The 27,522-nt window shown below is 47.2% G+C and overlaps 1 protein-coding gene across 5 annotated transcripts in view; it reads left to right on the top strand.

Annotated features, from left to right (window-relative positions):
- adcy2b (adenylate cyclase 2b (brain)) overlaps positions 1-27,522 on the top strand; it is a 779,528-nt gene that overhangs the window by 543,657 nt on the left and 208,349 nt on the right. For all 5 annotated transcript variants that reach the window (XM_085988701.1, XM_085988702.1, XM_085988703.1 and 2 more), the window contains 2 exons: positions 17,989-18,032; positions 18,913-18,993. In XM_085988701.1, coding sequence (XP_085844827.1) covers positions 17,989-18,032; positions 18,913-18,993 — 125 coding nt within the window. The remainder of the gene's footprint in view (positions 1-17,988; positions 18,033-18,912; positions 18,994-27,522) is intronic.

The raw sequence follows: 27,522 nt of genomic DNA, 5'->3' as shown, positions 1-27,522 counted from the left end.
ACGAGCATCCACTGCTATTAAGAACATTGAGTCCATGAATGGACCAGCGAAATCAATGTGCACCCGTTGCCATGGAGAGGAGGGCCACTCCCATGGGTGTAGAGGGGCATGTGGTGGTGCATTTTGGACCTTCTGGCATCCTAAGCAGCTCTTAGTTAGGTCTTCGATTTGTTGATCGATTCCCGGCCACCACACATAAGCCCTAGCTAGGCTTTTCATTTTCACTCCCCCCAGATGACCGTCATGTAGCTCATTTAGCACTCTCTCCCTTAACTTGGGTGGAATCACCACTCTGGATCCACACATCACTGTCCCCTGGCATACTGACAGCTGTTCTCTTCTGGATGAGAATGCTGGCAACAGTGAGTCGCCATGTGTTGGCCATCCCCTCACCGTCAATTCATATACCCGTGACAGCGTCGGATCATTGCGGGTCTCCTCTATATCCGCGTTTGTTACTGGCAATTGTTCAATTATCGACGAATAAAATATCTCGATAGGGTCCACTGCTGGTGCTTCCTCCACAGTAGGCAGTGGCAGGCGCGATAGCCCATCAGTGTTCCCATGCTGTCTCGTGCCTTTATATTCTATTTCATATTGATTCGCCCCTAGAAACAGGGACCATCTTTGTAACCGCTGTGCAGTCATTACTGGCACGCCCTTCTTAGGATTAAAGATGGAGACAAGTGGTTGGTGGTCAGTCAGCAAGGTAAACTTCTGTCCATGCAGATAGTGGTTGAATTTTTTTACTCCCCATACTAGGCTGAGGGCCTCCCTGTCAATCTGGGCGTAGTTGCGCTCGGCTGAGGTTAGTGACCGAGACGCAAAGGTTACTGGCCTCTCCAACCCGTCTGGGAATTTGTGCGACAGCACCTCTCCAATGCCGTAGGATGATGCATCACATGCCAAACGAATTGGTAGTGCTGGGTTGAAATGGGCCAACACCTCTTTTGATGTGATCAATTCTTTACACTTCTGGAAAGCTCGTCTACGTTCGTCATCCCACTTCCATGGTACCCCTGTTTGCAGTAGGGTGTTCAGCGGGTGTAATACCGTAGACAAATTTGGTAAGAACTTGTGGTAATAGTTTACCAGCCCGAGGAACGACCTCAGTTGTGACACATTTTCCGGTGCTGGAGCCTTGACTACTGCCTCTATCTTGTCAGGGGACTTATGTAACCCCTCTTCATCGATGACGTGGCTGCAATACGAGATCTGTTTCTGGAAAAACTCGCACTTGTGGCGATTAGCTCGTAGCCCATATTCCTTTAATCTGGCGAGCACCTTCTCCAAGTTAGCGAGGTGATCACCGTCATTTTCGCCCGTGACCAAGGTGTCGTCCAAATAACACTGGGTCCCTGGAATCCCTTGCAGGACCTGATCCATTGCCCTTTGCCAGATAGCCGGAGCCGAGGCTACTCCAAACACCAGCCGGTTGTATTGATAGAGACCTTTATGGGTGTTGATCGTAAGGTAATGTTTCAAAGCTTCTTCTACCTCCATTTGCAAGTACGCCTGGGCTAGATCAATTTTGGTGAAGCGTTCACCACCAGATAGCGAGGCGAAAATATCCTCAATTCATGGAAGCGGATATTGCACCGTGTGAAGGACTGGGTTCACTGTCACCTTAAAATCCCCACAGATGCGGACCTTCTTTGGTTCCCCAGGCGTATTACTCAACGACCTCTTCATTACAGGAACGATGGGTGTAGCCCACTCGCTCCAGTCCACTTTGAACAGTACTCCTGAACGTTCCAACCCTTCCAGCTCTGCTTCAACCACTGGTCTGATCGCATAAGGCACTGGTCTGGCCTTCAGAAACTTTGGGCTTGCATTATCCTCTATTTTAATTGTTGCTGTTATTCCTTTTAGTGTTCCTAGTCCCTCCTGGAACACTTCTTTTGCGTCAGTTAGCATTTTTGACAGTCGTCCAGGTGTGACGTCGTCATCCTTTTTGGCCTCCACCTTCAGTGCCTGTATGGAATGCCAATCTAAATGTATCTTCCGGATCCATTCACGTCCTAGCAGTGGTGCTCCTCCATTTGGCAATACATATATATCCATTTTAGGTATTTCCTGACCTTTATATGTCACTTTCACCCTTATTTTTTGCCCCGTATACGTCTTCAAGACAATCTCTGTAGCTTTCAAGTGTATGTGTGAAAATAGCCGCTTGTAGTCTCTTTGATTTATGACTGTTAGAGCTGACCCTGTGTCCAATTCCATTTCCACTTGGACTCCGTCTATCTTGAGTGTAACCCAGATAGTCTGGTGATCCTCCATTTCGGTTACATTATGTAATTTCAGACAACCCAGCTCCTTGCTTCCGGAGTCTGTGTCACTTTTCTGTTCGTCTGAACCACTGTCCATCACCTGGTGTACCTTTTTGTACTTCTCCTGTGGAGATTTCTTACTGTTGGTTTTCTTCCCAGACCTGCAGACTCTTGCTATGTGTCCTGCTTTCCCACACTGTCTGCACACTTGGTCCTTGAACCAACAATCTTTCTGGTCATGTGTTGTTCTGCCGCAGCGATAGCACTTCCCTGTTCCATAGGTCATTTCGTTGGTGCCATATTCTTGCGGTCTCCGTTGTATCTGTGCAGCACCCCCTGCGGCTGCTTCGTGTGATACTGCCATATTGAAAGCTTTGTCCAGCGTAAGGTCCTTTTCTGATAGAAGCTGTTTCTGGGTTCCTTCACTTTGTAGCCCACACACAAACTTGTCCCTTAACGTATCTGCTAGTCCCGCTCCAAACTGGCAGTATTTCGATAGCTTGCGCAGTTCCATTAGGTACTCAGCATTGCTTTCGTCTTTGTGTTGGACACAAATAACCTCCCAGGAATATCGACAAACACAGGGACTAATGAGAGGGAGGAGCTGACAGAAATTAGTATCTCTAGGGATATGGTGTTGGGTAAGTTGAGGGGACTGAAGGCCGACAAATCCCCGGGGCCTGATAAACTACATCCTAGGGTACTTAAGGAGGTGGCCCTGGAGATAGCAGATGCTCTAAGGATCATCTTCCGGAACTCCATTGACTCGGGAACAGTACCCGTGGATTGGAGGGTAGCTAATGTTACCCCAATATTTAAAAAGGGGGGTAGAGAGAAAGCAGGGAATTATAGACCAGTAAGCCTTACATCGGTTGTGGGCAAAATGCTAGAGTCCATTATTAAGGATAAAATAGCGGAGCACTTGACAAATGGGGAAAGGATCGGACAGAGTCAACATGGATTTACAAAGGGTAAATCGTGTTTGACTAATCTGCTGGAATTTTTTGAGGAAGTAACTGGTAAAATAGATGGGGGAGAGCCAGTGGATGTGGTGTACCTTGACTTCCAGAAAGCCTTCGATAAGGTTCCACACAAAAGATTATCATGCAAAATTAAGGCTCATGGGATTGGGGGCAAAGTATTAACGTGGATAGAGAACTGGCTGGCGGATAGAAAACAGAGAGTTGGAATAAACGGCTCGTTTTCGGAGTGGCAGGCAGTGACCAGCGGGGTGCCGCAAGGATCTGTCCTGGGACCCCAGCTGTTCACAATATATATAAATGATCTGGATCAGGGAATTGGATGCAATATTTCCAAATTCGCTGACGACACTAAACTAGGAGGAGGGGTGGGCTCTGATGAGGATGTCAGGAGGCTACAGTGCGATTTGGACAGGTTGGGGGAATGGGCGGATACGTGGCAGATGCACTATAATGTGGATAAATGCGAGGTTATCCACTTTGGGGGTAAAAACAGGAGGGTGGATTATTATCTAAATGGCAATAGATTGGGAGATGGGGAAGTGCAGAGGGACCTGGGTGTTCTTGTGCACCAGTCACTGAAGGAGAGCATGCAGGTGCAACAGGCGATTAAGAAGGCAAATGGTATGTTGGCCTTCATATCAAGGGGGTTCGAGTATAGGAATAGGGATACCTTACTACAGCTGTACAAGGTGCTGGTGAGACCGCATCTGGAGTATTGTGTACAGTTTTGGTCGCCCCATCTGCGGAAGGATGTTCTTGCCATGGAAAGAGTGCAGCGGCGATTCACCAGGCTGATACCTGGAATGGCGGGAATGACCTACGAGGAGAGATTGAATAGTTTGGGCTTGTACTCACTGGAGTTTAGAAGATTGAGAGGGGATCTCATCGAAACATATAAAATTATGGCAGGCCTGGACAGGCTGAATTCAGAGAGAATGTTTCCAATGGCAGGGGAGCACAGAACCAGGGGCCACAGTCTAAAAATAGCGGGCAAATCATTTAAAACAGAGATGAGGAAGAATTTCTTCACTCAAAGAGTGGTGAGCCTGTGGAATTCCCTGCCACAGAGGGCTGTGAAGGCTAATTCAATAAATATTTTCAAGAGAGAATTGGATATATTTCTGAAGGCTAAGGGGATTAAGGGTTACGGAGAAAAGGCGGGGACGGGGTACTGAACTGGTAAGATCAGCTATGATCTCAGACGAAGATCAGCCATGATCTCATTGAATGGCGGAGCAGGCTCGAAGGGCCGAATGGCCTACTCCTGTTCCTATCTCTATGTTTCTATGTTTCTATGTTTTATGGAACTTAAATCGTTCTGCTATCAGCAGCAGTGTGGGGTTTAAGTGGTCCTGTAGGATTTCTACTATGCTTTCAAAATTCTTGTTTACCGGCTTCTCTGGGGTTATTAGATTTCGTAGTAACCCATAAGTTTTTCCACCCATGGAATTTAACAGAACCAGTGCTTTATTAGCATCTGGCACCTCATTCGCCCTGCAGTACACCTCAATACGTTCCACATATGTCGCCCAATCTTCGACTTCATTGTCGAACGTAGAGATACCGCCACTCTTCGGCATCCTTGGTTGTGCGTTAACTATCACCAATGGCGCCTCCCGTGCTTCCCCTTCTTCTCCGCTGGCACAAAATGGCGTCTCTCGCGCTTTCCTTCCTTCCCGCGCTCGCCTGTCTTCTCCGCTGCGGCTTCTCAAAATGGCGTCTCCCGCGCTCTTCCTTCTCCGCGGCTCAATGGCGCCTCCCGCGCTCTCCCTGCTTCTCCGCAGCTCAATGGCATCTCCCACGCTCTCCCTGCTTCTCCGCGGCTCAATGGCATCTCCCCTTGCTTCGCCCCGTGGACCCTGATCAGCCCGTGATCCCTGGCTGTGCTCTGCACGTTCATTTGATATTTGTCAACGCCGCTGAGTCTAGAACCCGGCTGTTTTTTACCCTCTCTCTCTCCGGTTTGCAGTATTTTTCCTCGACGCCGCTCGGTGATCAACCCCCGGCTGCGCCCTGTTCTCTTCACCCTCTTTCTTACCCCGTCGACGCTGCCCGGCTCTCTCTTTCTGCCGTCGGTCGGCTCCAGCCGCCGCTGCTTGGGAAGGGTCTGCTCTGGACCTGTCGTCGGTCTCTTACTGCTCGTTGTGGCTGGGGAACCAAGCCCGGCTCTCCACAGCCTCCCCAGCGAAGTTGGATCTCTGCCTGACTGCTGGGCGGTTGCTCGCGGTCGACGCCCGTGTTCCTGGACTCAACTATTTAAAAAAAATTTTTTTATGTTGCAGGTAGATTTGCATCAACACTCGTCGCCACTGTTAGATCCGTGGTTCAGTGGATAAATAATTACACGGATGCTGTACATAAACAAATAACAGGTCTTTACTGGAGGAGGGTAATCTCTAGACTGGGGTAGAGAGGCATGCGCACAGCTTATATACCGGTGTGGTCACTGCCGGTACTACAGTATACAGGAGCTGTAAAAAGTAGTTCTGACTTAAAGCACATACACTACAGTTCTTACATGGTATTTGGAGATAAATGCAAATGTACAGTTGAAAGTCCATGACATCAAGGATAACAACTTCAGTCAGGCTTGTATGAGGAGTTCCCCATGGGTTACAGAGAATTTATATAATTACTTAAAATGGGGCTTAGGGTGGGAGTTGCAGTGGATTAGAGCACTATCCTTTTCTGGAGCTCAGATCAATGACAAGAAACCAAGGTCACAACATGAATAGGTTGCAAATGGTCTCAATACAGTTCATGTTGGTGAAAGGTCCAAGCTTAAAATTATCTATAATTCAGCATTATTTGGCTCCAAGTTGACATTCTTTCTCAGAGATGTCACACATTGTGGGAGATCTACAATGTCATACACATGCAGTAAGTGTGTCATGGGATTTAAGGCACACTGTTGGAACGGAACAGAGGACGCCACCGCTCAAATCTAACCTGTGTTGTACTTGGTCTGTGGTGCTTGATGCTGACAATGTAAAAAGTGGAACACTATTTTATTCTTCAGCATCAACCCCTCAGCCTTCTCTTTTCAAGAGAAAAGAGACCCAGCCTGTTCATCCTTTCCTGATAGGTACAACCTCGCATTTTTGGTGTCATCCTTGTAAATCTTTTTTGAGCCCTCTCCAGTGCCTCTATATCCTTTTTATAATATGGCGATAAGATCTGTACACAGTACTCCAAGGTTTAATACAAGTTGAGCATAACTTCTCTACTTTTCAATTCTATCTCTCTAGAAATAAACCCTAGGGCTTGGATTGTTTTTTTAAAATGGTATTATTAACCTGCATTGCTACTTTTAGTGATTTTGTGTATTTGTACTCCCAGATCCCTTTGCTCCTCTATCCCCTTTAGATTCTTATTTTCCAAGTAATATGTAACCTCCTTATTTTTCTTATCAAAATGTAATACCTCACAATTATCTGTGTTGAAATTTATTTGCCAATGATATGCCCATTCTGCAAGTTTATTAATGCCTTCTTGTAATTTGTTGTAGTGCTCCTCAGCATTGACTATTCCCCCCCCACCCCATTAATTTGGTATCATCCACAAATTTATGAAATTGTGGCCTAGAACCTCGTGACCGGTACAAAAGCTGCCGCTGCCACCGTGGTCAGGTATAACAGCCACTGAAAATGATGGCACTGGCTGGGCCGAAAAATTGGTGCTGTGGGCTAATTAACATTAGCCCAACGCATAACTCACTGTGCAACACCATCCTGGTGGCGTTGGTCCGGCAGGAGGCCTCAATGTAGCGTGGCTGAAGCGTTATTGCAGCTAGAACAGCCTCTCTGAAAATGAGGCTGTCATTTCAGAAAGCATTTTTGATCTCTTAAAGGGGCAATGCCTTCTGAAATTAAAAATAAAATGATGAAAAAATATTCAGCTTTTAGTCCTTACAGCTCAACTTCCGTCTGGAAAAAAAAAATTAACATTAAACAAAATTTCCACATGGGAGTCTTCAGCTCTTAAAGCTGAAATCCCTTCTGCACCTAAAAAAATGGGGAAATTCTTCAGCAGTAACACAAATGGCTCAGCAAGCCAAGGAAGGGGCACCGAGGGTCTCACACGCAGCACTCCAGCTTTGTGCAGGGGGTCAACACTGCAAGTGAGGTCCTCTACCCACAGGGACCAGGAGGCCCTCCAGAAAGAAGGATGTGCAACCAGATCACCGAGGCCATCACTGCCAGCAGTGTCGCCCCCACGAACTGGCTCCAGTACCCAAAGAAGCTTCATGACCTCAGACCAGTGATCAAGGTCAGTGAATAAATCTTCAAAAGCCGTCTCCTACCAAGTGCACCACTAGCCTCACACACTTCTCGATGCACGACTGCCCCCCCCCCCCACCGCCCAATCACTCACCTACCAACAATCTGTACCAAACACGAGGCACACCTCCCATTCCTAGCTTACCCTCACCCCCTTGGAGAAGACAGTGCTGGCCATTCTCGGCAGGGGCGTGGCTGAGCCTTTGGTCTGCAGCGGGGCTGAAAGGATACAAGATGCTGGTATCCTCATACGTTAGCCTCCTTCTCACATGCACCACTTGCTTTCCCACCCTCTGCTCACCACAACTCCACCCTTGTGCCTTCCTCGTTTCACACACCCAAGAAATGCAGCCAGCCCAGCCAGTGGTTGGCCAAGAAGAAGGAGAGGAGAGAGAAGAAGAAGAAGAAGAAGGATGAATTTCACACTCCCAGCCACCAGCTCCTCAATGTCGACCAGCAAGGCCATTTGCAGTGTCCCCCACAGAGAGTCAGCAGCCTTCCAGCAACCATGCTGCAGCCACTGGGGTAGCACTGCATGACATCAGTAGGATAAGCAAAGGCACACACAAAACAGTCACCAAGGGAATGCATAAGGGTGATGAGTTGATTTCTTGATGTCATATTGGATGCAAAGATGTATAAAGTTGGATTGCAAAGTTTGCTTTGTGGTGGCTTTTATTTCAGCATTGTGGCCAAGTGGATGCTGTGATAGATCAGTAACAGAGGGAAGGTAATGTGTGGAACAAATGTTGAAAGCGGACTTGGGGTTGCGATCATTGGTACCTCAGGTGGATGATTCCATCCCGGATATCTCAGGCAGAAAGGGGCTGTCTGGTTTGCATCCTACCTTTGCTTCCTCCTATTCTGCGTCTTCCTCTTCTGCATCTTCCTCTTCTATGTCTTCCTCTTCCCTCTGCGAGTAGATGTTGTAAATCTGAAATGAAAGCATAAAATGCTGAAAATACTCAGGTCAGGCAGCATCTCGACCTGAGATGTAAACACTTTCTCTCTCCACGGATGCTGCTTGACCTGCTGAGTATTTCCAGTATTTTCTGTCTTCTCAGAGGCCTTCCTTTACCATTTGAAGCCTTGCAAGCATCCAGCAGCACTCCCTGCACGCTTAAAAAACTTTTAACATGTATTGCACCAAGCCACTACTTCAATAAAATCAAAAAAATTCAGTCCAAAAACTTAAATGCAAACTTACCTGAAAGATGTGTGTGTCCCTTTAAGAGGTGCTGACAGTGTCTCTGTCAGTCTGCTGAATGCTGGGTTTTCATAGCGAACCTAGGACCCAGCCTAACATTGAAGTTCGCTGAGGTGACGTTAAGTTGGCGATGCACGCCGACTGACATCACCCTCTCTTAATTTACATCTCCAGGACCAGCACTGCTATCGTCAGCACTAAGGCCCTCACCAAAATTGCGGCTGCTGAGTCCCACCCCAGAGAAGGGCACTAGAGTGGCAGCTGCCATTTTTCACCACGATTCCAGCGCTAATGGGTGGTGCTAAGGTAAGGAATTTCTAGGCCTGTGCTTTTGATTCCAAAGTCTAAATCATTAATATAGATTGAAGCACTAACCCTTGTGAGACACCACTTTCTACCTTCTGCCTCTCTGAACAGCCACCCTTTACCCCATCTCTCTGTTTTCTGTCTTGCAGCCAGCTAGCTATCCATTCTGCTGCTTGTCCCCTGACTCTGCATGCTGTGACCTTATTCATTAGTCTATTATGTGGCACCTTATCGAAAGCCTTTTGGAAATCTAGATAAATTACATCTACTGCATTACTCTCTCTGTTACCTCTTCAAAGAATTCAATGAGGTTGGTCAAACAAGACTTTCCCTTTTGAAATCCAGGCTAACTATTCGTTATTATAATTTTAGTTTCTGGATGTTTTTCTGTTACCTTTAGTAGGGATTCTGTTATTTTTCCTACCACCGATGTTAAGCTGACTGGCCTATAGTTCCCTGGATATGTTCTATCTTCCTTCTTAAATATAGGTATATCATTAACTATCCGCCAGTCCTCTGGCACTACACCTTTTTCTAATAAATTATTAAATATGATTAGTAGTGCCTCTGCTACCTCTTCCCTAGATTCTTTTAAAATGTGCAGATGCAATCCGTCTGGACATGGGGTTTTATCCTCTTTGAGTTCAATTAATTTATTTAATATTTCTCCTCTTTATTTTATATGCAGTATATAATTTCTTATCTCATCTTCCGATGTTGTGTCCACCTGATCTGTCTTCCTAGTAAATACTGAAGCAAAGTAACTTTTTAATATTTCTACCATTGCGCTATCACTGCTTGTGACATTATCCTGTCCAACCTTTAGTGGCCCTATTTCCATCCCAACATTCCTTTTTTTAAATTTATGTGCCTGTAGAATATTTTACTGTTTTGTTTTATGTTCCTTGATAATTTAATTTCATAGTTCCTCTTTGCCTTCCTAATTGTTTTTTTGACTTCTCTCCTAATTGCGTCGTATTCTCCCTTATCAAGCTCTCCCTTGCTGTCCATGTACTTAGTGTATGCTTTTTTTTACCCTCAATCTTTCCCTTATGTCTTTATTCATTCATGGTGTCTCATTAGTGTTTTTTTTTAACGGAATATATTTTTCATGGACTCTGTTGTATCCCATTGCTGTTCTACATAATTGATTGCCACTATTGTTGTCCATTTTATTTTCTCAAGTTCTATTCTCAGCCCCTCAAAATTGGCTTTTCTCCAATCTATTATCCTGTCATGCTTATGTCCTTCCCAATTATTATCTTAAACCACATTATATTTTATTCACTATTGCCTAGATGTTCACCAACTTTTACTTCTCTTACCTGCTCTGGTTCATTCCCCATTACTAGATCCAATAGCAAATCCTTCCTTGTTGGGCTTCTTACATACTGGGTTAGAAAGGAGTCCTGCACACATTGTAGGAACTCCATTACCTTATCCCCTTTACCTGTCTCTTCTGGCCAGTGAACTTCGGGGTAGTTGAAACCCTCATGATTATTATTCTACGGACTAGAAATTTATTTACTCACTGCCACTCCGTAGCGCCATGAAATGGCGATAAAATGACAGCTGCCACTCTTTCGCCAGCTGGTAGTGGTTCCCGCAGCGGCCACCATAGCCATATTCCTTTTCCCTTTTGTGCTGCCGGTAACCGGCAGCGCCCTGCAAAAAAAAAAGGCGGTGTGGTGATGTCAATCGGCGTGCAACGCTGACTTCACGTCACCAATGCGAATTTTGACCCTAGCACTGAATTCAGCGCTGTGACCTAAGCATGCCAGGTTAACCTGGCATACAAGCAGGCTGACAGTGGCAATGTCTGCAGCTCTTAAAGGGACACACACATCATTCAGGTAAGTTTGAATTTAAGGGTTTGGATTTTTATTTTATTGAAGTGGTGGCTTTCTGCAATAGATGTGAATTTTTTTTTTAAGTGTGTAGGGAGTGCTGCTGGATGCTTGCAAGGGCTCAGATGGTAAATGAAGGCCTTTGAGAAGACAGAACTTGCTGCGAATACTCAGCAGGTCATGCAACATCTGTGCAACAGAGTTCACATCTCAGGTCGACATGCTGCCTGACCAACTGAGTATTTCCAGCATTTTACAGTTACAGCCTCTGCTTGCAGAGGGAAGAGGTAGATGCAGAAGAGGAAGACGCAGAAGAGGAGGAAGCCGAAGCGGAAGAATCACATGGAAGGATGTATCCCAGACAGCCCCTTTGTGACCGGGATATCTGGGATGGAATCATCCACCTTCGGTCCGACTGGCTGGGCCGGCTGCATTTCTTGGGTGTGTGAAATGAGGAAGGCACAAGGGTGGAGTTGTGCTGGGATGTCACAGTTGGGAGGGCGGGAAAGCAAGAGGTGCATGCCAGAAGGAGGATAACGTACAAGCATACCCGCATCTTGTATCCTTTCAGCCCCGTCGCTGGCCAAAGGCTCAACCATGCCCCTGCCAAGAATGGCCTGCACCATCTCCTCCAAGGGTGAGGTGAGGCTAGGAATGGGAGATTGTTGGTAGGTGAGTGATTGGGGATTGTGCATTGAGCAATGTGTGAGGCTAGTGGTGCAGTTGGTAGGGGACAGCTTTTGAAGATGCATTCACTGACCTTGACCAATGGTCTGAGGTCATGAAGCTTCTTTGGGCACTGAAGCCAGGTGGTGGGGGGCGACACTGCTGGCAGTGACAGCCTCAGTGATGTACTCCCACATCGTTCTTTCAGAAGGGCCTCCTGGCCCGTGGGTGAAGGGCCGCTCTTGCAGTGTTGACCCCTTGCGCAAAGCTAGAGTGCTGTATGTGAGGCCCTTGATGCCTCTTCACTGGCTTGTTGTGTTAGCGCTGAGGCAGTTTTCCCATTTGTTCAGGTTAGGAAGGTAATTCAGCTTTAACAGCTGAATATTCACATTTGGAACTTAATTGAAATATTGAATATTTCTTTAAAGGCAGAAAGGGCTGAAAAATGTATTGATTCACTGCATTTTATTTTGTATTGCTTCACTGTGCAGGGTCCCTTTAATTCTCAGACCTCTTCATTACCCACAATTCCTTGCGAGCTCCTTAGCTTCGCTTATAGAGGCTGTGGGAAGCTGCAACACCAGACCTAGAAAGAAACTTCGCCCCGGATCCCTCCAGCAATGCCACCAGGATGGCGTTGCATGGAAGGTGAGCACTGCACCAGCTATCTCCATACCCGCTGATTAATTTCACTCAGTTAGCGTTGCGGCCATTTTCAGCGGCTGTTAACTGCAGTTGCCAGTGACGCCAGCAACTTTACTGGCAAACACGAATTTTTCCCCCAATGTTTTTTTACTCATTTCCCTAATTTGTTTGAATATTTCTTCCTCCTTCTCCCTTCCACTATTAGGTGGTCCATAGTCATGTTCCCCATAATTTATTTTTGGTCTGCATGGCCCCTTCAGCAGGCTGCATGGCCCATTCAATTTAAAAGCCATCTCACTGGCTGCACGGGACCCGTGGAGTACTGCGCGGCCGCGTAACTTAAAGGGAACATTGGTCGGTAGGCTACCCTTCTCTTTTATCTCTATCCACATGGATTTGATTTCTGTCTTACTGATGCCTGTGTCACTTTTTTCTACTGCCATTATGTTTTCTCTAATAAGTACAGCTACTCCACCTCCCCCTTTTCCCCCTCTATCTTTTTTAAATATGTAATACCCTGCAATGTTTAATTCCTAGTCCTGATTTTTCTGTAGCATGTCTCAGTAATCCCTACTGTATCTGGTCCCTCACAACATATTATTGCCTGCAGTTCCTCTGTTTTATTATGGACACTGTGCATTGCTGTACAGACAGTTTAATTCATTGTTGATACTAGTTCCTCTTATTTTATTTTTAACCATCTTTTTACACTCCTGTTCTACAACTCTATTTACTCCCTGGCCATTTATGTTCTCCCTTAGTTTATTCTGTCCTATGCTCTCCTTTCCTGTATTTTTTATAGTTAGACTTATTTCATTTCTTGTAGATCCCTCCCCCCGTCTTACTGGTTTACAGCCTTTGCCACCTCCCTATTTACCCTTTCCACTAGGATACTGGTCCCTTTCCTGTTCCGGTGGAGCTCATTCCATCAGTACAGCTCCTTTCTGTCCCAGTACTGATGCCACTGTCCAATGAAAATTAACCCCTCTTTCCTACACCAGCGTTTTAGCCATGTGTTAGTTCTCCTAATCTGTCAATTTGCACATGGCTCGTTCAATAATCCAGAGATTATTACCCTCGAGGTCCTGCTTTTTAATTTAGCTTCTAACTCCTGATACTCCCTTAGCAGAACCTCCTCCCTGTTTCTACCTATCTCGTTTGTTTCAACATGGATGACGACAACTGGATTTTCCCCTTCCCTTTCCAAATTCCTCTCCAGCCGCCTCGAGATATCCCTTACCCTGGCTCCGGGTAGGCAACACATCTTTCGGAATTCTCATTTGTGTCTGCAGAGGATGCTAGCTATCCCACTAAATATAGAATCCCCTATCACTACCACATTTCTATTCCGCTCTTCCCCCTGCCCTCCCCTTAGACAGCCTTCTGAGCCATGGTGCCTTGGTCTGCATTGTGGCTGTCCTCTCCACAGTCTTTCTTCTTGTCCTCACAGATAGCGAGTGCTTCGTACCTGTTGGACAGGACCAGTGTCTGCAGGACCACCTTCTCAACCTCTCCTAAGTCCCCGCTACCTGGCTCCCTAACAGTCACACCCTCCCTTTTCTGAACCTGTGCTTTCCGCTGAGGTGTGACTGTGTTCTGGATAAATCTATCATGGAAATTCCTCCTCCTCCCTTATGTTTCGGAGTGTCTCTAACTTGCACTCCAGCTCAATGACTCTGAGCCAGAGTGATTGAAGGCAGAAACAGTTCCTGCCAATGTGAGAATCCAGGAATGACTCGCTGTCCACGATCTCTCACATACTACAATCCTGACACATCGCCTGCCCTGCCATCTCTAGCCTTTTAAAATTTGTTTATTGATAGCCTTAAAGAAAAGTAAGTAGACTACTTTTGTTAAAAAAAACAAATTACTCACTGTTTACTCACCCGAAAGCAAAAAAAATGTATTACTCACCAACCAGTCACCTACCTGCTGTCCTGTGACATCACCGGGTCTGTGAGTTGCTTATCCCGGCCTAATGGACACTACTGGAACACCTCATGCTTTTTGAAACCCGCTTTAGGTATCTTAGTTCTTTATCTTCGATCCTTACCTTATCTTAGTCTATATTTATTTAGTAGACTCCTCTCCCTTTTATAACAATACTAGCTGGAGTGCCCGGCGGTGCTGAGGCTTTTTCGAGGGCATGTTGTTGTTGGAAGAGAGAGAGAGAGAGCGCGACTGGGGGGAAGAGAGAGAGCGACTGGGGGGAAGAGAGAGATCGACTGGGGGGGAAGAGAGAGAGCGACTGGGGGGAAGAGAGAGAGCGACTGGGGGGAAGAGAGAGAGCGACTGGGGCAGTCCCTTGGAACCGAGGGTGACTTGCTTCCACATTAAAAATGAGTTCTCAGGTGACTGATGAGTCCAATGCGGGACCTACAGTCTCTGTCACAGGTGGACAGATGGTGGTTGAAGGGGCGGGTGGGTGGGGTGCTTGGGTTGACGTGTGCTCCTTCCGCTGTTTGCGCTTGGCTTCCGCTTGCTCCCGGCGAAGAGACTCGAGGTGTTCGGCGCCTTCCTGGATGCTTCTCCTCCACTTTGTGCGGTCTTGGGCCAGCGATTCCCAGGTGTCGATGGGGATGTTGCACTTTTTCAAGGAGGCTTTGCGGGAGTCCTTGCAGCATTTCCTCTGCCCACCTGGGGCTCTCTTGCCGTGTTTGAGCTCCGAGTAGCGCGCTTGTTTTGGGAGTCTCGTATCGGGCATGTGGACGATGTGGCCCGTCCATCGGAGCTTCGATGCTGAGGATGTTGGTCTGAGCGAGAGCACTGATGTTGGTGCGCCTATCCTGCCAATGGATTTGCAGGATTTTGCAGAGGCAGCGTTGGTGGTAGCTCTCCAGTGCTTTGAGGTGCCTGCTGTACATGGTCCATGTCTCTGAAGCATACAGGAGGGCGGGTATCACTACTGCTCTGTAGACCATGAGCTTGGTGCTGGGTTTGAGGTCCTGGTCTTCAAACATTCTCTTCCTCAGGTGACTGAAGGCTGCACTGGCACACTGAAGGTGGTGTTGGACTTTGTCATCGATGTCTGCCCTTGTTGACAGTCAGCTCCTGAGGTATGGAAAGTGGTCTACGTTGTCCAAGGCTTCGTCATGAATTTTGATAATCGTGGAGCAGTACTGTGTGGCAGGGGCAGGTTGGTAGAGAACCTTTGTCTTACGGATGTTTAGTGTAAGGCCTATGCTCTCGTACGATTCGGTGAAGGTGGTGACGATGGTTTGGAGTTCGACCTCAGAGTCTGCGCAGACGCAAGCATCCTCTGCATACTGTAATTCGATGACAGAGGATGGGACGACCTTGGATCTGGACTGGAGGCGACGGAGGTTGAACAGTTTCCCGTTTGTTCTGTAGATTAGCTCCACTCCAGCGGGGAGCTTACTGAGGGTGAGATGGAGCATTGCAGCCAGGAAGATCAAGAAGAGCGTTGGTGCGATGACACAGCCTTGCTTGACCCCGGTCCATATGTGAATTGGGTCTGTGGTGGATCCGTTGGTCAGGATCACGGCTTGCATGTCGTCGTGAAGCAGGCAGAGGATGGTGACAAACTTTTGAGGGCAGCCGAATTTGAAGAGGACACTCCATAATCCCTCACGGTCGACAGTCTCGAAGGCCTTTGTGAGGTCAAAGAAGGCCATGTACAGTGGTTGGTGCAGTTCCCTGCATTTCTCTTGTAGTTGACGCATGGTGAAGATCATGTCCATTGTGTCCCTTAGTGGACAGAATCCACATTGCGACTCTGGGAGGAGCTCTTCAGCCACTGGAAAAGGCGATTGAGGAGGATTCTTGCGATGACTTTCCCTGTGGCAGAATGCAGGGAGACTCCTCTGTAATTACCACAATCGAACTTGTCACCTTTCTTGAAGATGGTCACGATTACGGCGTCTCTGAGATCCCCTGGCATGCCCTCCTCCTTCCAAATAAGAGAAATTGGAGAATGTGGGGTTCTGCATGGTTGACATGAAGGGGTGATTGAGGCAGGAGCTGGGGCTGGAATCAGTGTTAGGATCAAAGATATAAAATCTGTTGTATGGAAACTAACTAAATATATCTGGAAAAATTAGTTCTCACCTCTACTTGAAAATTTGTAAGTTTGACCCATTCCCCCAGAATGGCCAAACCCATAGCACATCACTGTCCAGCTGTTTATATGTACTCGGGTTCCTCTAGCATCAATGGCAAATTCCCCTAATCCGCACACCCCCCAATCAGGTCTCAGCATCAGACCTCCAGAGCCCTCTCTGGTGCCTATTAATATGAAGAGAACTGGGGCAATTGCAGAGTTGGAGGTCTGGCGAAGATTAGAGATGATGCCTAGGGTTGGGGCAGGAGAGCAGGGAATAGGACAGGCAGCATATCCTCCAACCTCCTGTCAAAAATAAAATAGGAGAAATACTAGTCTTTTAAAGAACTATATTGATAAGCTTTTGTCAGAAATTTGCCCAAGTGTCATCTTGAAATTAATGTTTTAAAAGTGCAGGATGGCATTTAAGTACAAAGATCTATATACGTCCATTTGTCTTTTCTTAGAACTTTTTGTGCCGTTCTACATTGCACTGTCTATCACATGTTAACCACACATTTCCAACAAACTTCATTAATACATTTTGTTTCTCATCTGGAGAGCTACAAATGATATAAGATGAAATGAGTTTGAACCTACTGATTAACAGAAAACTATAAATACATGAGCTGACTAGTGCACTCACTTCATTTCAGTAACAGCAAGCTTCTATTTGTGCTATGCTGTGAAGCGATGAGCTGTTGATTTTTCACTTAGGAATCCCACACAAGAAGTTTCTGATTTTGTTTGAAGCACTGCAGGGATGGATGAAAAATTACCAGCTTCACAGCATGTTGTCTGCCGACCTCTCACTTGGGAATTAATGCACAGCATTGCGTGCGGGGAGGAGGGGTGGGGAAGAGCGAAGTTTAAATTTAAAACTAAGAAGATGGATGGCCAAAATAACAGTGATTCCGAGCGAAATCAGGACCGACAACAATTTTCTACATATGTGGCTCCAGACAATAATCGTTGCTAAATAAAATTATCCATGCAAGACTGAGAAATAGAGGCCAAAATTCCAGGTGTTCCACTTCGACAGTAGTAGTGCAATGGAGCGGGACTCCCTTCTGCCATCCTCCATTGCTGTAGATCTTGTCCCAAATCATGAGGATGGAGTTTTTTAAATACTAGAGACAGGTGGCCCATGCCTGTACAGATGCTATCAGGAAATTTGGAGAGGAGTCATGCAGGAATATGGTGGATGTGAGGACCAGGAAAGCCCAAAGAGAAAATGCTAGAATTTTGTTTAATGTTCCTAAGAGTGCAAGTGGAGAGGTAATCAACCCCCTCTGGGATCATTTATCTTTCTTCAGTACAGTCTTGGAGCCTTTGCTAATCTCAAAGTGGAAGTTACGCCAGCTCTCAGCAGACCAAAGCTCTGTAGAACCTAATGGGGTTGTTATTGATGGACTTCTCAGGTAGCCCTGAACTCCCACAGACATACCCCCAAGGCATAGGGTCAGGCAGACAGCTCGCCCGCCGCATCCCCAATGGAATTTGGTACATTGTTTAAATGGAGTGATGAAATGACAGATCTGTGTTCCACCCCAAATTTCAGGCCCTGTAAATTTCAGCCCCATAGAACTGAGAGTGTTTAAAGAAACAGTGAAATAGGAACATTTAGTCATATGTGTGACAACACCATGAAATGGTGTGTTTTCTTACTGTTTTGGTTTTTTTCCAGATAACAATGATCAAATAATATTCCACTTTTGCAGGACGTACCTATGGTTCAGTACCATTTCCATCGACGCACAGAAAGGTTAGTGTCAATTATCATCCTTCATATACAGCTTCTAATTCATTACCCCATCAGCTGTTTTCCTGATCACTCTGTTAAAACCTACATCTGTTCTTCTCTTAGATTCGGAATTGTTGAAGTTTTTGTACAGTGGTTCTGAAATTATGCTTTAAGGTAGTAGCGTAGCAATGGTTAACAGATTTATCTGAAAATCTTTAAACGCTATTTTAGCGGAGGCATTAACCTATTTACTTTAAATGGCTAACACCTCCACTTAATTAGCAGAGAGAAATTTCATATGAACGTTTTAAGCATTTGTACACAATAGCCCTGAAATTCCAATATGCCAGTGGTCAAACCGCCACTGTGTATCGGGCACAAGCCCTCGCACCCAGAAATTGGTATATGTTGTGTCGTTTTACCTGAAAAACAAGCAAAATGCATAACAATTCCTGCGCCTTATCTCTTCAAGGGTCCAGCCTACCATTGAGGCCTAGATCCCCCCACACCCACTTCTGCTAAGTATAGCTCTACTCTTCTGGTGTACTGGCTTCTGAAAATGCCCTCAGCTTCTGTTAGCCCAAGGTCTTTGGACTCCAGTTGACCCTCTTCCCTGCTCCTGCCCTCCACAAGGCCCCACAGCAAGTGGCAGCACATGGTCAGGACCTGATGTATCTAGGTCCTAGCCTATTTTCTGGAGTTATGGCTCTTATTATCATGGTGCACAATTTCAAGACCAGTGTATGTCAGCAAGTAACTACATGCAAGAGTTCTGTGCATGTGGTGATAAAGGAAACATGATGGGAATCCTCAGAGTTTTTCTCTGAATTACTTGGTGTTACGTTTGGCTGATAAGTATCCCACGCTCTACATTGACAGATAACCACTTTTACTGTTGCAGAACAAAGTCACAGAAAAGGAGATTTGAGGAGGAATTAAATGAAAGGATGATTCGAGCTATAGATGGAATTAATTCACAAAAGTAAGTTTGCATTAAAGAAAGGCTGACAACTTAATAAATAATTTAAAATGCAGAGTTAAATATTAATGCCACACAATTTACCATAAGTTTGTATCTGGGATGGTTAGAATACTCTTGACAGCTATGAAGAAATTTAAAGCCTTGACTGCCTCACCATCTCTGTTGAAGGATAACACGGAGGGGCAAAAATTAATATAAGAAAATCAAAAAGAAGCTCATCAATGCGTGCTGCTGATTCCCAAAGATGAGTGCACAATCATATGATTACTAGCCTGCCAGAGATCACACATATCACAAACAGCACCTATACATTAGAGGTCACCTATGTGCTACTAAAGCACAGGTACTACCTCTAACATTCTCCTATGCCATAGGAATTAGGCAATGACTGGCTGAGACCACCCAGATAGTTGGGGATTAGATCATCTATTATAAAGCAGTGGAAATACTTTTATTAACCGATTAAAAATACGTCAAAAAGCACACTCCTCCATTGATTCGTTACATTCTACCCAGGGCCTGTATTTCTCTGCAAATCACCGGACATGGAAAGTGTTACAGAATTTTGTCTTCGACAGTGGATTTATCCCTGTTAGTTTTGTTCATTATTTTCCGTCCCCACACAGTTATATTTCCAAGTCAGGATGGTGTGTGACTTCCGCCAGGACCACTTCGCTCCAGACCTCATTGGTTCAAACATGGACAAAAGGGCTCAATTCCAGAGGTTAGAGTGACTGCCCTTGACATCAAGGCTGCATTTGACCGAGTGTGGCATCAAGGAGCCCTAGTAAAATTGAAGTCAATGGGAATCAGGGGGGAAACTCTCCACTGGCAGGAGTCATACCTAGCACAAAGGAAGATGATTGTGGTTGTTGGAGGTCAATCCTCTCAGCCCAGGGCATCGCTGCAGGAGTTCCTCAGGGCAGTGTCCTAGGCCCAACAATCTTCAGCTGCTTCATCAATAAACTTCTCTCCATCATAACGTCAGAAGCGGGGATGTTCGCTGATGATTGCACAGTGTTTAGTACCATTCGCAACTCCCAGATGATGAAGCAGCCCATACACGCATGCAGTAATACCCGGATGACATTCAGGCTTGGGCTGATAAGTGGCAAGTAACATTCGCGCCACACAAGTGCCAGGCAATGACCATCTTTAACAAGCGAGAGTCTGACCACCGCCCCTTGACATTCAACGGCATTACCATCACCGAATCCCCACCATCAACATCCTGGGGGTCACCATTGACCAGAAACTTAACTGGACCAGCCACATAAACACTGAGGTAACAAGAGTGGGTCAGAGGCTGGGTATTCTACTGCAAGTGTCTCACCTCATGATTCCCCAAAGCCTTTCCAACATCTACAAGGCACAAGTCAGGAGTGTGGCGGAATATTCTGCACTTGCCTAGATGAATGCAGCTCCAACAACACTCAAAAAGCTCAGCACTATCCAGGACAAAGCAGCTCACTTTATTGGCACCCCATCCACCACCTTAAACATTCACTTCCTCCACCACCGGCGTACCGTGGCTGCAGTGTGTAACATCTACAAGATGCACTGCAACAACTCGCCAAAGCTTCTTCGGCAGCACCTCCCAAACCCGAGACATCTATCACCTAGAAGGACAAGGGCAGTAGGTGCATGGGAATACCATCACCTGCAAGTTCCCCATCAAGTTACACACCATCCTGACTTGGAAATGTATCACCGTTCCTTCACTGTCGCTTTGTCAAAATCCTGTTGTCCTAGCAGCACTGTGGGAGTACTTTCATATGATGACTGTAGCAGTTCAAGAAGGCGGCTCACCACCACCTTCTCAAGGGCAATTAGGGATGGGCAACAAATGCTGGCCTTGCCAGCGATGCCCACATCCCAGGAACAAATAAAAAAATACTTGGAGGGGAACTTGGAGGTGATGATGTTCCCATGCACCTGTTACCCTTGTCCTTCTAGGTGGTAGAGGTTGCGGGTTTGGGAGGTGCTGCCGAAGAAGCCTTGGCGAGTTGCTGCAGTGCATCTTGTAGATGGTACACTCTGCAGCCACAATGTATTGGTGGTGGAGGGAGTGAATGTTTAAGGTTGTGGATGGGGTGCTTTGTCCTGGATGGTGTCGAGCTTCTTGAGTGTTGTTGGTGCTGCACTCATCCAGGCAAGTGGAGAGTGTTCCAGTACACTCCTGACTTGTGCCTTGTAGATGGTGGAAAGGCTTCTGACCTTATGTTAGAGGGAAGGTCATTGATGAAGCAGCTGAAGATGTTTGGGCCTGGGAAACTGTCCTGGGGAACTCCTGCAACTCCTGGGGCTGAGATGATTGACTGTCAACAACCAAAACCATCTTCCTTTGTGCTAGGTATTACTCTCACCTGGCAAGGACAGCTAATTGTTAAGTGACAACCATAATTATTAATAGCTGAGCAGCACCAGGGTCTCAAAGGCTAAGCGCATTAAATTGCTTTAAAATAATTTAGAATGCCTAGCAAAAGCAACCACTGTAAAATTATTACACTATTAAAATCCTTATTATATGCCAATTGAGATATGCGCAATCCCTGGATAGACTTGCCACAGAATTTTTAGGCCTGATTTTAACCCAGCCGAACCGGTGGGAATGGGATGGTAAGGGAGTCAAAGTGATGGTTGGACATATGCCACTGCGTTACTGCCCCCAACCATTTTAGCTGTCAGTATTCAGGAGCTGTGAAGTAAAAAGGTGAAAGTCGCAGGCCGATGACATCATTAACTGAAAATCATGGGAGGCCCACACGGCACCTAACCACCAGCAAAATCTGGCAGGAGGCAGCAGAAGGATCGTAAGAGGTCAACATAAATATATTTTTTTCATTTTTGTGAGAATTCCTTGTGGGCCAGGAGAAGCAGGATTCTGCCCTGCCTTCCCTCTCCCTCCCACTACTGACAGCTCTATGGAGATCTCCACCCCAGCATGAACCTTATGCCGGCAGTGTCGGCCTCCTGTCTGATTTCCTGCTCCTACCCACTGGCCCTGATGTCATTCCCACCAGCTTCAGGGTAGACACATTTAAATGAGGCCTGGGAGTTAAATGGCCCCAAGCCATCCATGAGGGACACCTGCCCACCCCTAATTTGCACCAGATTAAAATCAGGGATTTTAATTTTTGCACCGCACAATTAATTTGGTCTTACCACAAGAATTGGCCAAGAATTCTAGGACCCCTGACACTACCACATTAGAAAAATTGCAATGCACAACTGACATTCAGATAACAACTCTGGGGGAGGAATTTTAACCCCCAAAAACAGGTGGGTTGGGCTCGGGTGAGATGTGAGAATTTAAAAATCTCAAAATGCCTTCAACCCACCCATTCCGGTTTTAATGGAGGCGGGATGGGGGGCTGCTGGTGGGAGCAGGCAATCAGCCTGCTCTCAGGAGGCGGGTTGGTCATTTAAAAATTATAATGAAACTGCGTGCCTCAGATTTAAACTACCTTCCAGATTTAACCCTGGCGGGCCAGGTTTCCTGGGCCTCAGGAAACACAGCATCTAAAGAGTTGGTGCAGGAGGGAGGGCTTTAGTTTCCTGGATCACTGGGTCTGTTTCTGGGAAAGCTGGGACCTGTACAAGTCAGACGGGTTGCTTCTGAACCGGAATGGGACCAACATCCTTGCGGGGAGGTTTGCTAGTGCTGTTGCGGGGAGTTTAAACTAACTTGGCAGGGGGATGGGATACGGAGTGGAGCTATAGTAAGGGGTGATGCACAGCCAAATATAGAGGAGAAAACAAGTCAGCCTAGAAGGCAGAGCAAATATGTAACGGCACAAGGGAGTATGGCAAGGCTGGATGGCATTTATTTTAATGCAAGGAGTCTTGCGAGTAAGGCAGCTGAATTGAAGGTGTTGATGAACACATGGGAGTATGATATTGTTGCTATCACAGAGACATAGTTGAGGGAGAGGCAGGACTGGCAGCTCAATATTCCGGGGTATAGAATCTTCAGGCGAGACAGAGGGGGGTGCAAAAGAGGAGGGGGTGTCGAAATATTAATCAAGGAGTCAATTACTGCACTAAGGAGGGATGATATCTTAGCAGGTTCCTCTAATGAGGCCATATGGGTAGAACTTAAAAACAAAAAGGGGGCAAGCACTTTGCTGGGAGTGTACTATAGGCCCCCAAACAGTCAGGGGGAGATAGAGGAACAAATATGCAGGCAAATCTCAGAGAAGTGTAGAAATAATAGGGCAATAATAGTAGGGGATTTCAACTTCCCCAATATTAACTGGGATAGTCAGAGTGTGAAAGGCTTAGAGGGTGCAGAATTCTTAAAGTGCATCCAGGAGAGCTTTTTGAGCCAGCATGTAGAAAATCCTACAAGAGAGGGGGCGGTACTGGACTTAATTCTAGGGAATGTAGCCAGGCAAGTGGTAGAAGTGTCAGTAGAAGAGCATTTTGGTGACAATGACCATAATTCGGTGAGATTTAAGGTAGTCATAGAAAAGGACAAAGATGGACCGGAAACAAAGGTTCTAAATTGGGGGAAGGTTGATTTTAATATGATAAGGCAGGATCTGGCCAAAGTGGACTGGGATCAGCTACTTGTAGGAAAATCCACATCAGAGCAGTGGGAGTCATTCAGAAAGGAAATAGAGAAAGTACAGCGCCAACATGTTCCCGTAAAGGTCAAGGGTGGGACCAACAAGTCCAGGGAACCCTGGATGTCAAGGGATATACAAGAATGGATTAGGAAAGAAAGGGAGGCTTTTGGCAGATAGAAAGGACTAAAAACAGTGGAAGCCCTAGAGGAGTATAGAAAGTGCAGGGGGTTACTTAAAAAAGAAATTAGGAGAGCAAAGAGGGGGCATGAAGAAACACTGGTGGGCAAAATAAAGGAAAATCCCAAGGTGTTTTATAAGTATATTAAGGGCAAGAGGATAACCAGGGAAAGAGTAGGGCCCATTAGGGACCAAAGTGGCAATCTGTGTGTTGAGCCAGAAGATGTAGGGTTTTAAATGAATATTTTGCATCTGTGCTCACTGGAGAAGGACGATGTAGGCATAGAAATCAGGCAGGGGGATTGTGATATACATGAACAAATTAGCATTGAGAGGGAGGAGGTAATAGCGGTTTTAGTGGGCTTAAAAATGGATAAATCCCCAGGCCCAGACGAGATGTATCCCAGGCTGCTGTGTGAGGCAAGGGAGGAGATTGCAGGGGCTCTGACACAAATTTTCAGAAACTCTCTGGCCACAGGGGAGGTGCCAGAGGACTGGAGGACAGCTAACATAGTACCATTATTCAAGAAGGGTAGTAGAGATAAACCAGGGAATTACAGGCCAGTGAGTCTAACATCAATGGTAGGGAAATTATTGTAAAAAATTCTGAGGGACAGAATTAGTCTCCACTTGGAGAGGCAAGGAATAATCAAGGATAGTCAGCATGGCTTTGTCAGGGGGCGATCATGTCTAACCAATTTGATTGAATTTTTTGATGGGGTGACTAGGTGTGTGGATGAGGGTAGTGCAGTTGATGTAATCTACATGGACTTCAGTAAAGCTTTTGACAAAGTCCCGCATGGGAGACTGGTCAAGAAGGTAAGTGCCCATGGGATCCAGGGCAATTTGGCACATTGGATCCAAAATTGGCTTAGTGGCAGGAGGCAGAGGGTGATGGTCGAAGGTTGTTTTTGTGACTGGAAGCCTGTGACCAGTGGTGTACCACAGGGATCGGTGCTGGGTCCCTTGCTGTTTGTAGTGTACATTAATGATTTAGATATGAATGTAGGAGGTATGATCAGTAAGTTCGCAGATGACACGAAAATTGGTGGAGTGGTAAATAGCGAGGAGGGAAGCCTCAGGCTACAGGACGATATAGATGGGTTGGTCAGATGGGCAGAACAGTGGCAAATGGAATTTAACCCTGAAAAGTGTGAGGTGATACATTTTGGGAGGACTAACAAGGCAAGGGAATACACAATGAATGGTAGGACCCTAGGAGGGACAGAGGATCAGAGGGACCTTGGTGTGCATGTACATAGATCCCTGAAGGCAGCAGGACAGGTAGATAAGGTAGTTAAGAATGCATATATTGTAGGAATTGTCAGATCCCTAACTGAAGCACTGATGTCGAGTCAGTCCGATAATAAAACGAAGTTTAATAGAAACTAGAGAACAAACAATTGTATGCAGGAGAAATAATCAACAGGTCTTTTCTGGTGCTGGTTTCACGAGGTCTGAGTTGGGAACCTCCCACTCTCTGACGTCATGACGTCATCACATTTCCCGCCGTTCGGGGCTTCACGTGACCAACGTGATGACGTCATTGCGCTGATTCTGGGGCTTATCCAGAACGGCTATTTACATACAGTAAACAAACATAGGTGCTGTAGCACTCAGTTAAAGGCAGTTATTATACATTTATATAGGAGTCAGTTGGTGGCTTTGCCACATGCGCCCCCCCCAGAAGTGTCTTTAACCTCAAAAGTCAATTGCAGAGGAGGTCGGACAAGCCTGTCCAAACGACTCCGATATTCCCAGAGAGGAATGGGCTGGTCAGACGGTGGTCTGCAGAACAGTCGGGTCAGGCGAAGTGGTCACGGGCGGCCGCCCACGACGCAGTGGCTGCGCTGCCTCGACCGGTTGCTCAAGGTCCAGGTGTGTGGCCTTGAGGCGGTCCACGGAAATGTGGTCAGGCTTGCCCCCGACGTCCACTAAAAAACTCTTGGCACCCGCCTGCAGTACCTGGAAAGGGCCTGTATATGGAGGCGTGAGAGGACTACGGTGGGTGTCATGCCGGACGAAAACAAATTTAGTCCACACAAGCTCCGGCGGAACGTGGGACGCGGGCAACCCGTGATGCGACGTCGGAATGGGCCGGAAATATTGCGCTGCGGCCCAGTGAGCCTCCAGTTGTTCGGCCGTCGACCAAGGACGCATTGGTGATGGAAGAAACTCGCCGGGTACCCGGAGCGGCTGGCCATAAACCAGTTCGGCGGCCGATGCCTGCAGGTCCTCTTTAGGCGCTGTGCGTAACCTGAGCATCACCCACGGCAGCTTGTCCATCCATGCGGTCCCCTGGAGGGTGGCCCTCAGCGACGCCTTCAAAGACCGATGAAAACGTTCGCATAATCCATTGGCCTGCGGATGGTAAGCCGTGGTCCGATGGAGCTTGGTGCCCAAACCCAAGGCTACGGCGTTCCACAAAGCAGACGAGAATTGCGGCCCGCGATCCGACGAAATATCAGACGGAACGCCGAAACGTGCAACCCAGGATGAAAGAAAAGCCCGGGCGGCATCCGCGGAGGTGGTGGACGTCAAAGGAATGGCCTCTGGCCACCTGCTGGTACGGTCGACTATGGTCAGAAGATGTGTGAAACCTTGTGACGGCGGTAGTGGGCCCACGAGGTCGACATGGACGTGATCAAAACGCCTCTCCGGTACCTCGAATACGGCGACGGGAGCTTTGACGTGGCGCTGCACCTTAGCCCTCTGGCACACGACGCAGGTGTTGGCCCAATCACGGACATCTTTTCGCATTCCCCTCCAGACGAACTTGGACGCCAGCAATTTTTGTGAAGCCCGCACGCCCGGGTGCGCAAGCCCATGAATGGCATCGAAAACATTCCTACGCCAGGACAGCGGAACGATCGGGCGGGGGTCTCCCAAGGAGACGTCGCAGAGCAAGGAGGTGCCAGCCGAGTGGAAAAGCACATCCGCTGGCTGCAGGCAGGACGAGCCAGTGCGGAAAGCCTGCATTTCTGGATCAGCCGCTTGATCAGCAGCCATGAGTGAATAATCGAGTCCCAGCTGGACGGCCTGGACAGTCGCACGCGAGAGGCAATCGGCGACCACGTTGTCCTTGCCGGCCACGTGCCGGATGTCGGTGGTGAACTCGGAAATAAAGGTGAGCTGTCGTTGCTGTCGAGCTGACCATGGCTCAGCCGTCTTGGCCATGTCAAACGTCAGGTGCTTGTGATCCACAAACGCGGTGAATTGGCGTCCTTCCAATAGAAAATGAAAATGGCGGATGTGCTGTAGCTACGCTCATTACGACGCAATTGGCAACTAAAAAACGCCAGTGGTTGCCATGTCCCATCGACCCATTGCTCCTGCACGGCGCCTACAGCGTAGTCTGAAGCGTCCGTCGTGAGCGCGATGGTGGCGCCAAGCAGCGGGTGCGCCAACATCGTTGCGTTTGCGAGAGCATCCTTCGTGTCCACAAAAGCGCGATCCATCTCCGGCGTCCAAACCACAGGTTCCTTCCCAGGCTTCCCTCTGAGTGCCTCGTAGAGCGGCCGCATCAGCTGCGCGGCCCGGGGGACAAACCTATGGTAAAAATTTATCATACCAAGGAACTCCTGGAGCGCTTTAATGGATTGCGGGCGCGGGAAAGCAGCGATGGCCGCCACCTTCGACCGAAGCGGCAGTGCCCCTGCTGCAGTGATGCGGTGGCCCAAAAAGTCTATCTGCCGCAGTCCGAATTGACATTTGTTCGGGTTGATTATAAGGCCATGCTGATGGAGGCGTCAAAAAAGGAGGCGCAGGTGTTGTAGATGTT

This window comes from Somniosus microcephalus, chromosome 5 (assembly GCF_052327205.1).
Source record: "Somniosus microcephalus isolate GS21.2 chromosome 5, FLI_Smic_1.0, whole genome shotgun sequence".
Classification (NCBI taxonomy): domain Eukaryota; kingdom Metazoa; phylum Chordata; class Chondrichthyes; order Squaliformes; family Somniosidae; genus Somniosus; species Somniosus microcephalus.
The sequence above is the reverse complement of the archived record's forward strand: the minus strand, read 5'-3'. Positions and strand labels throughout refer to the sequence as shown.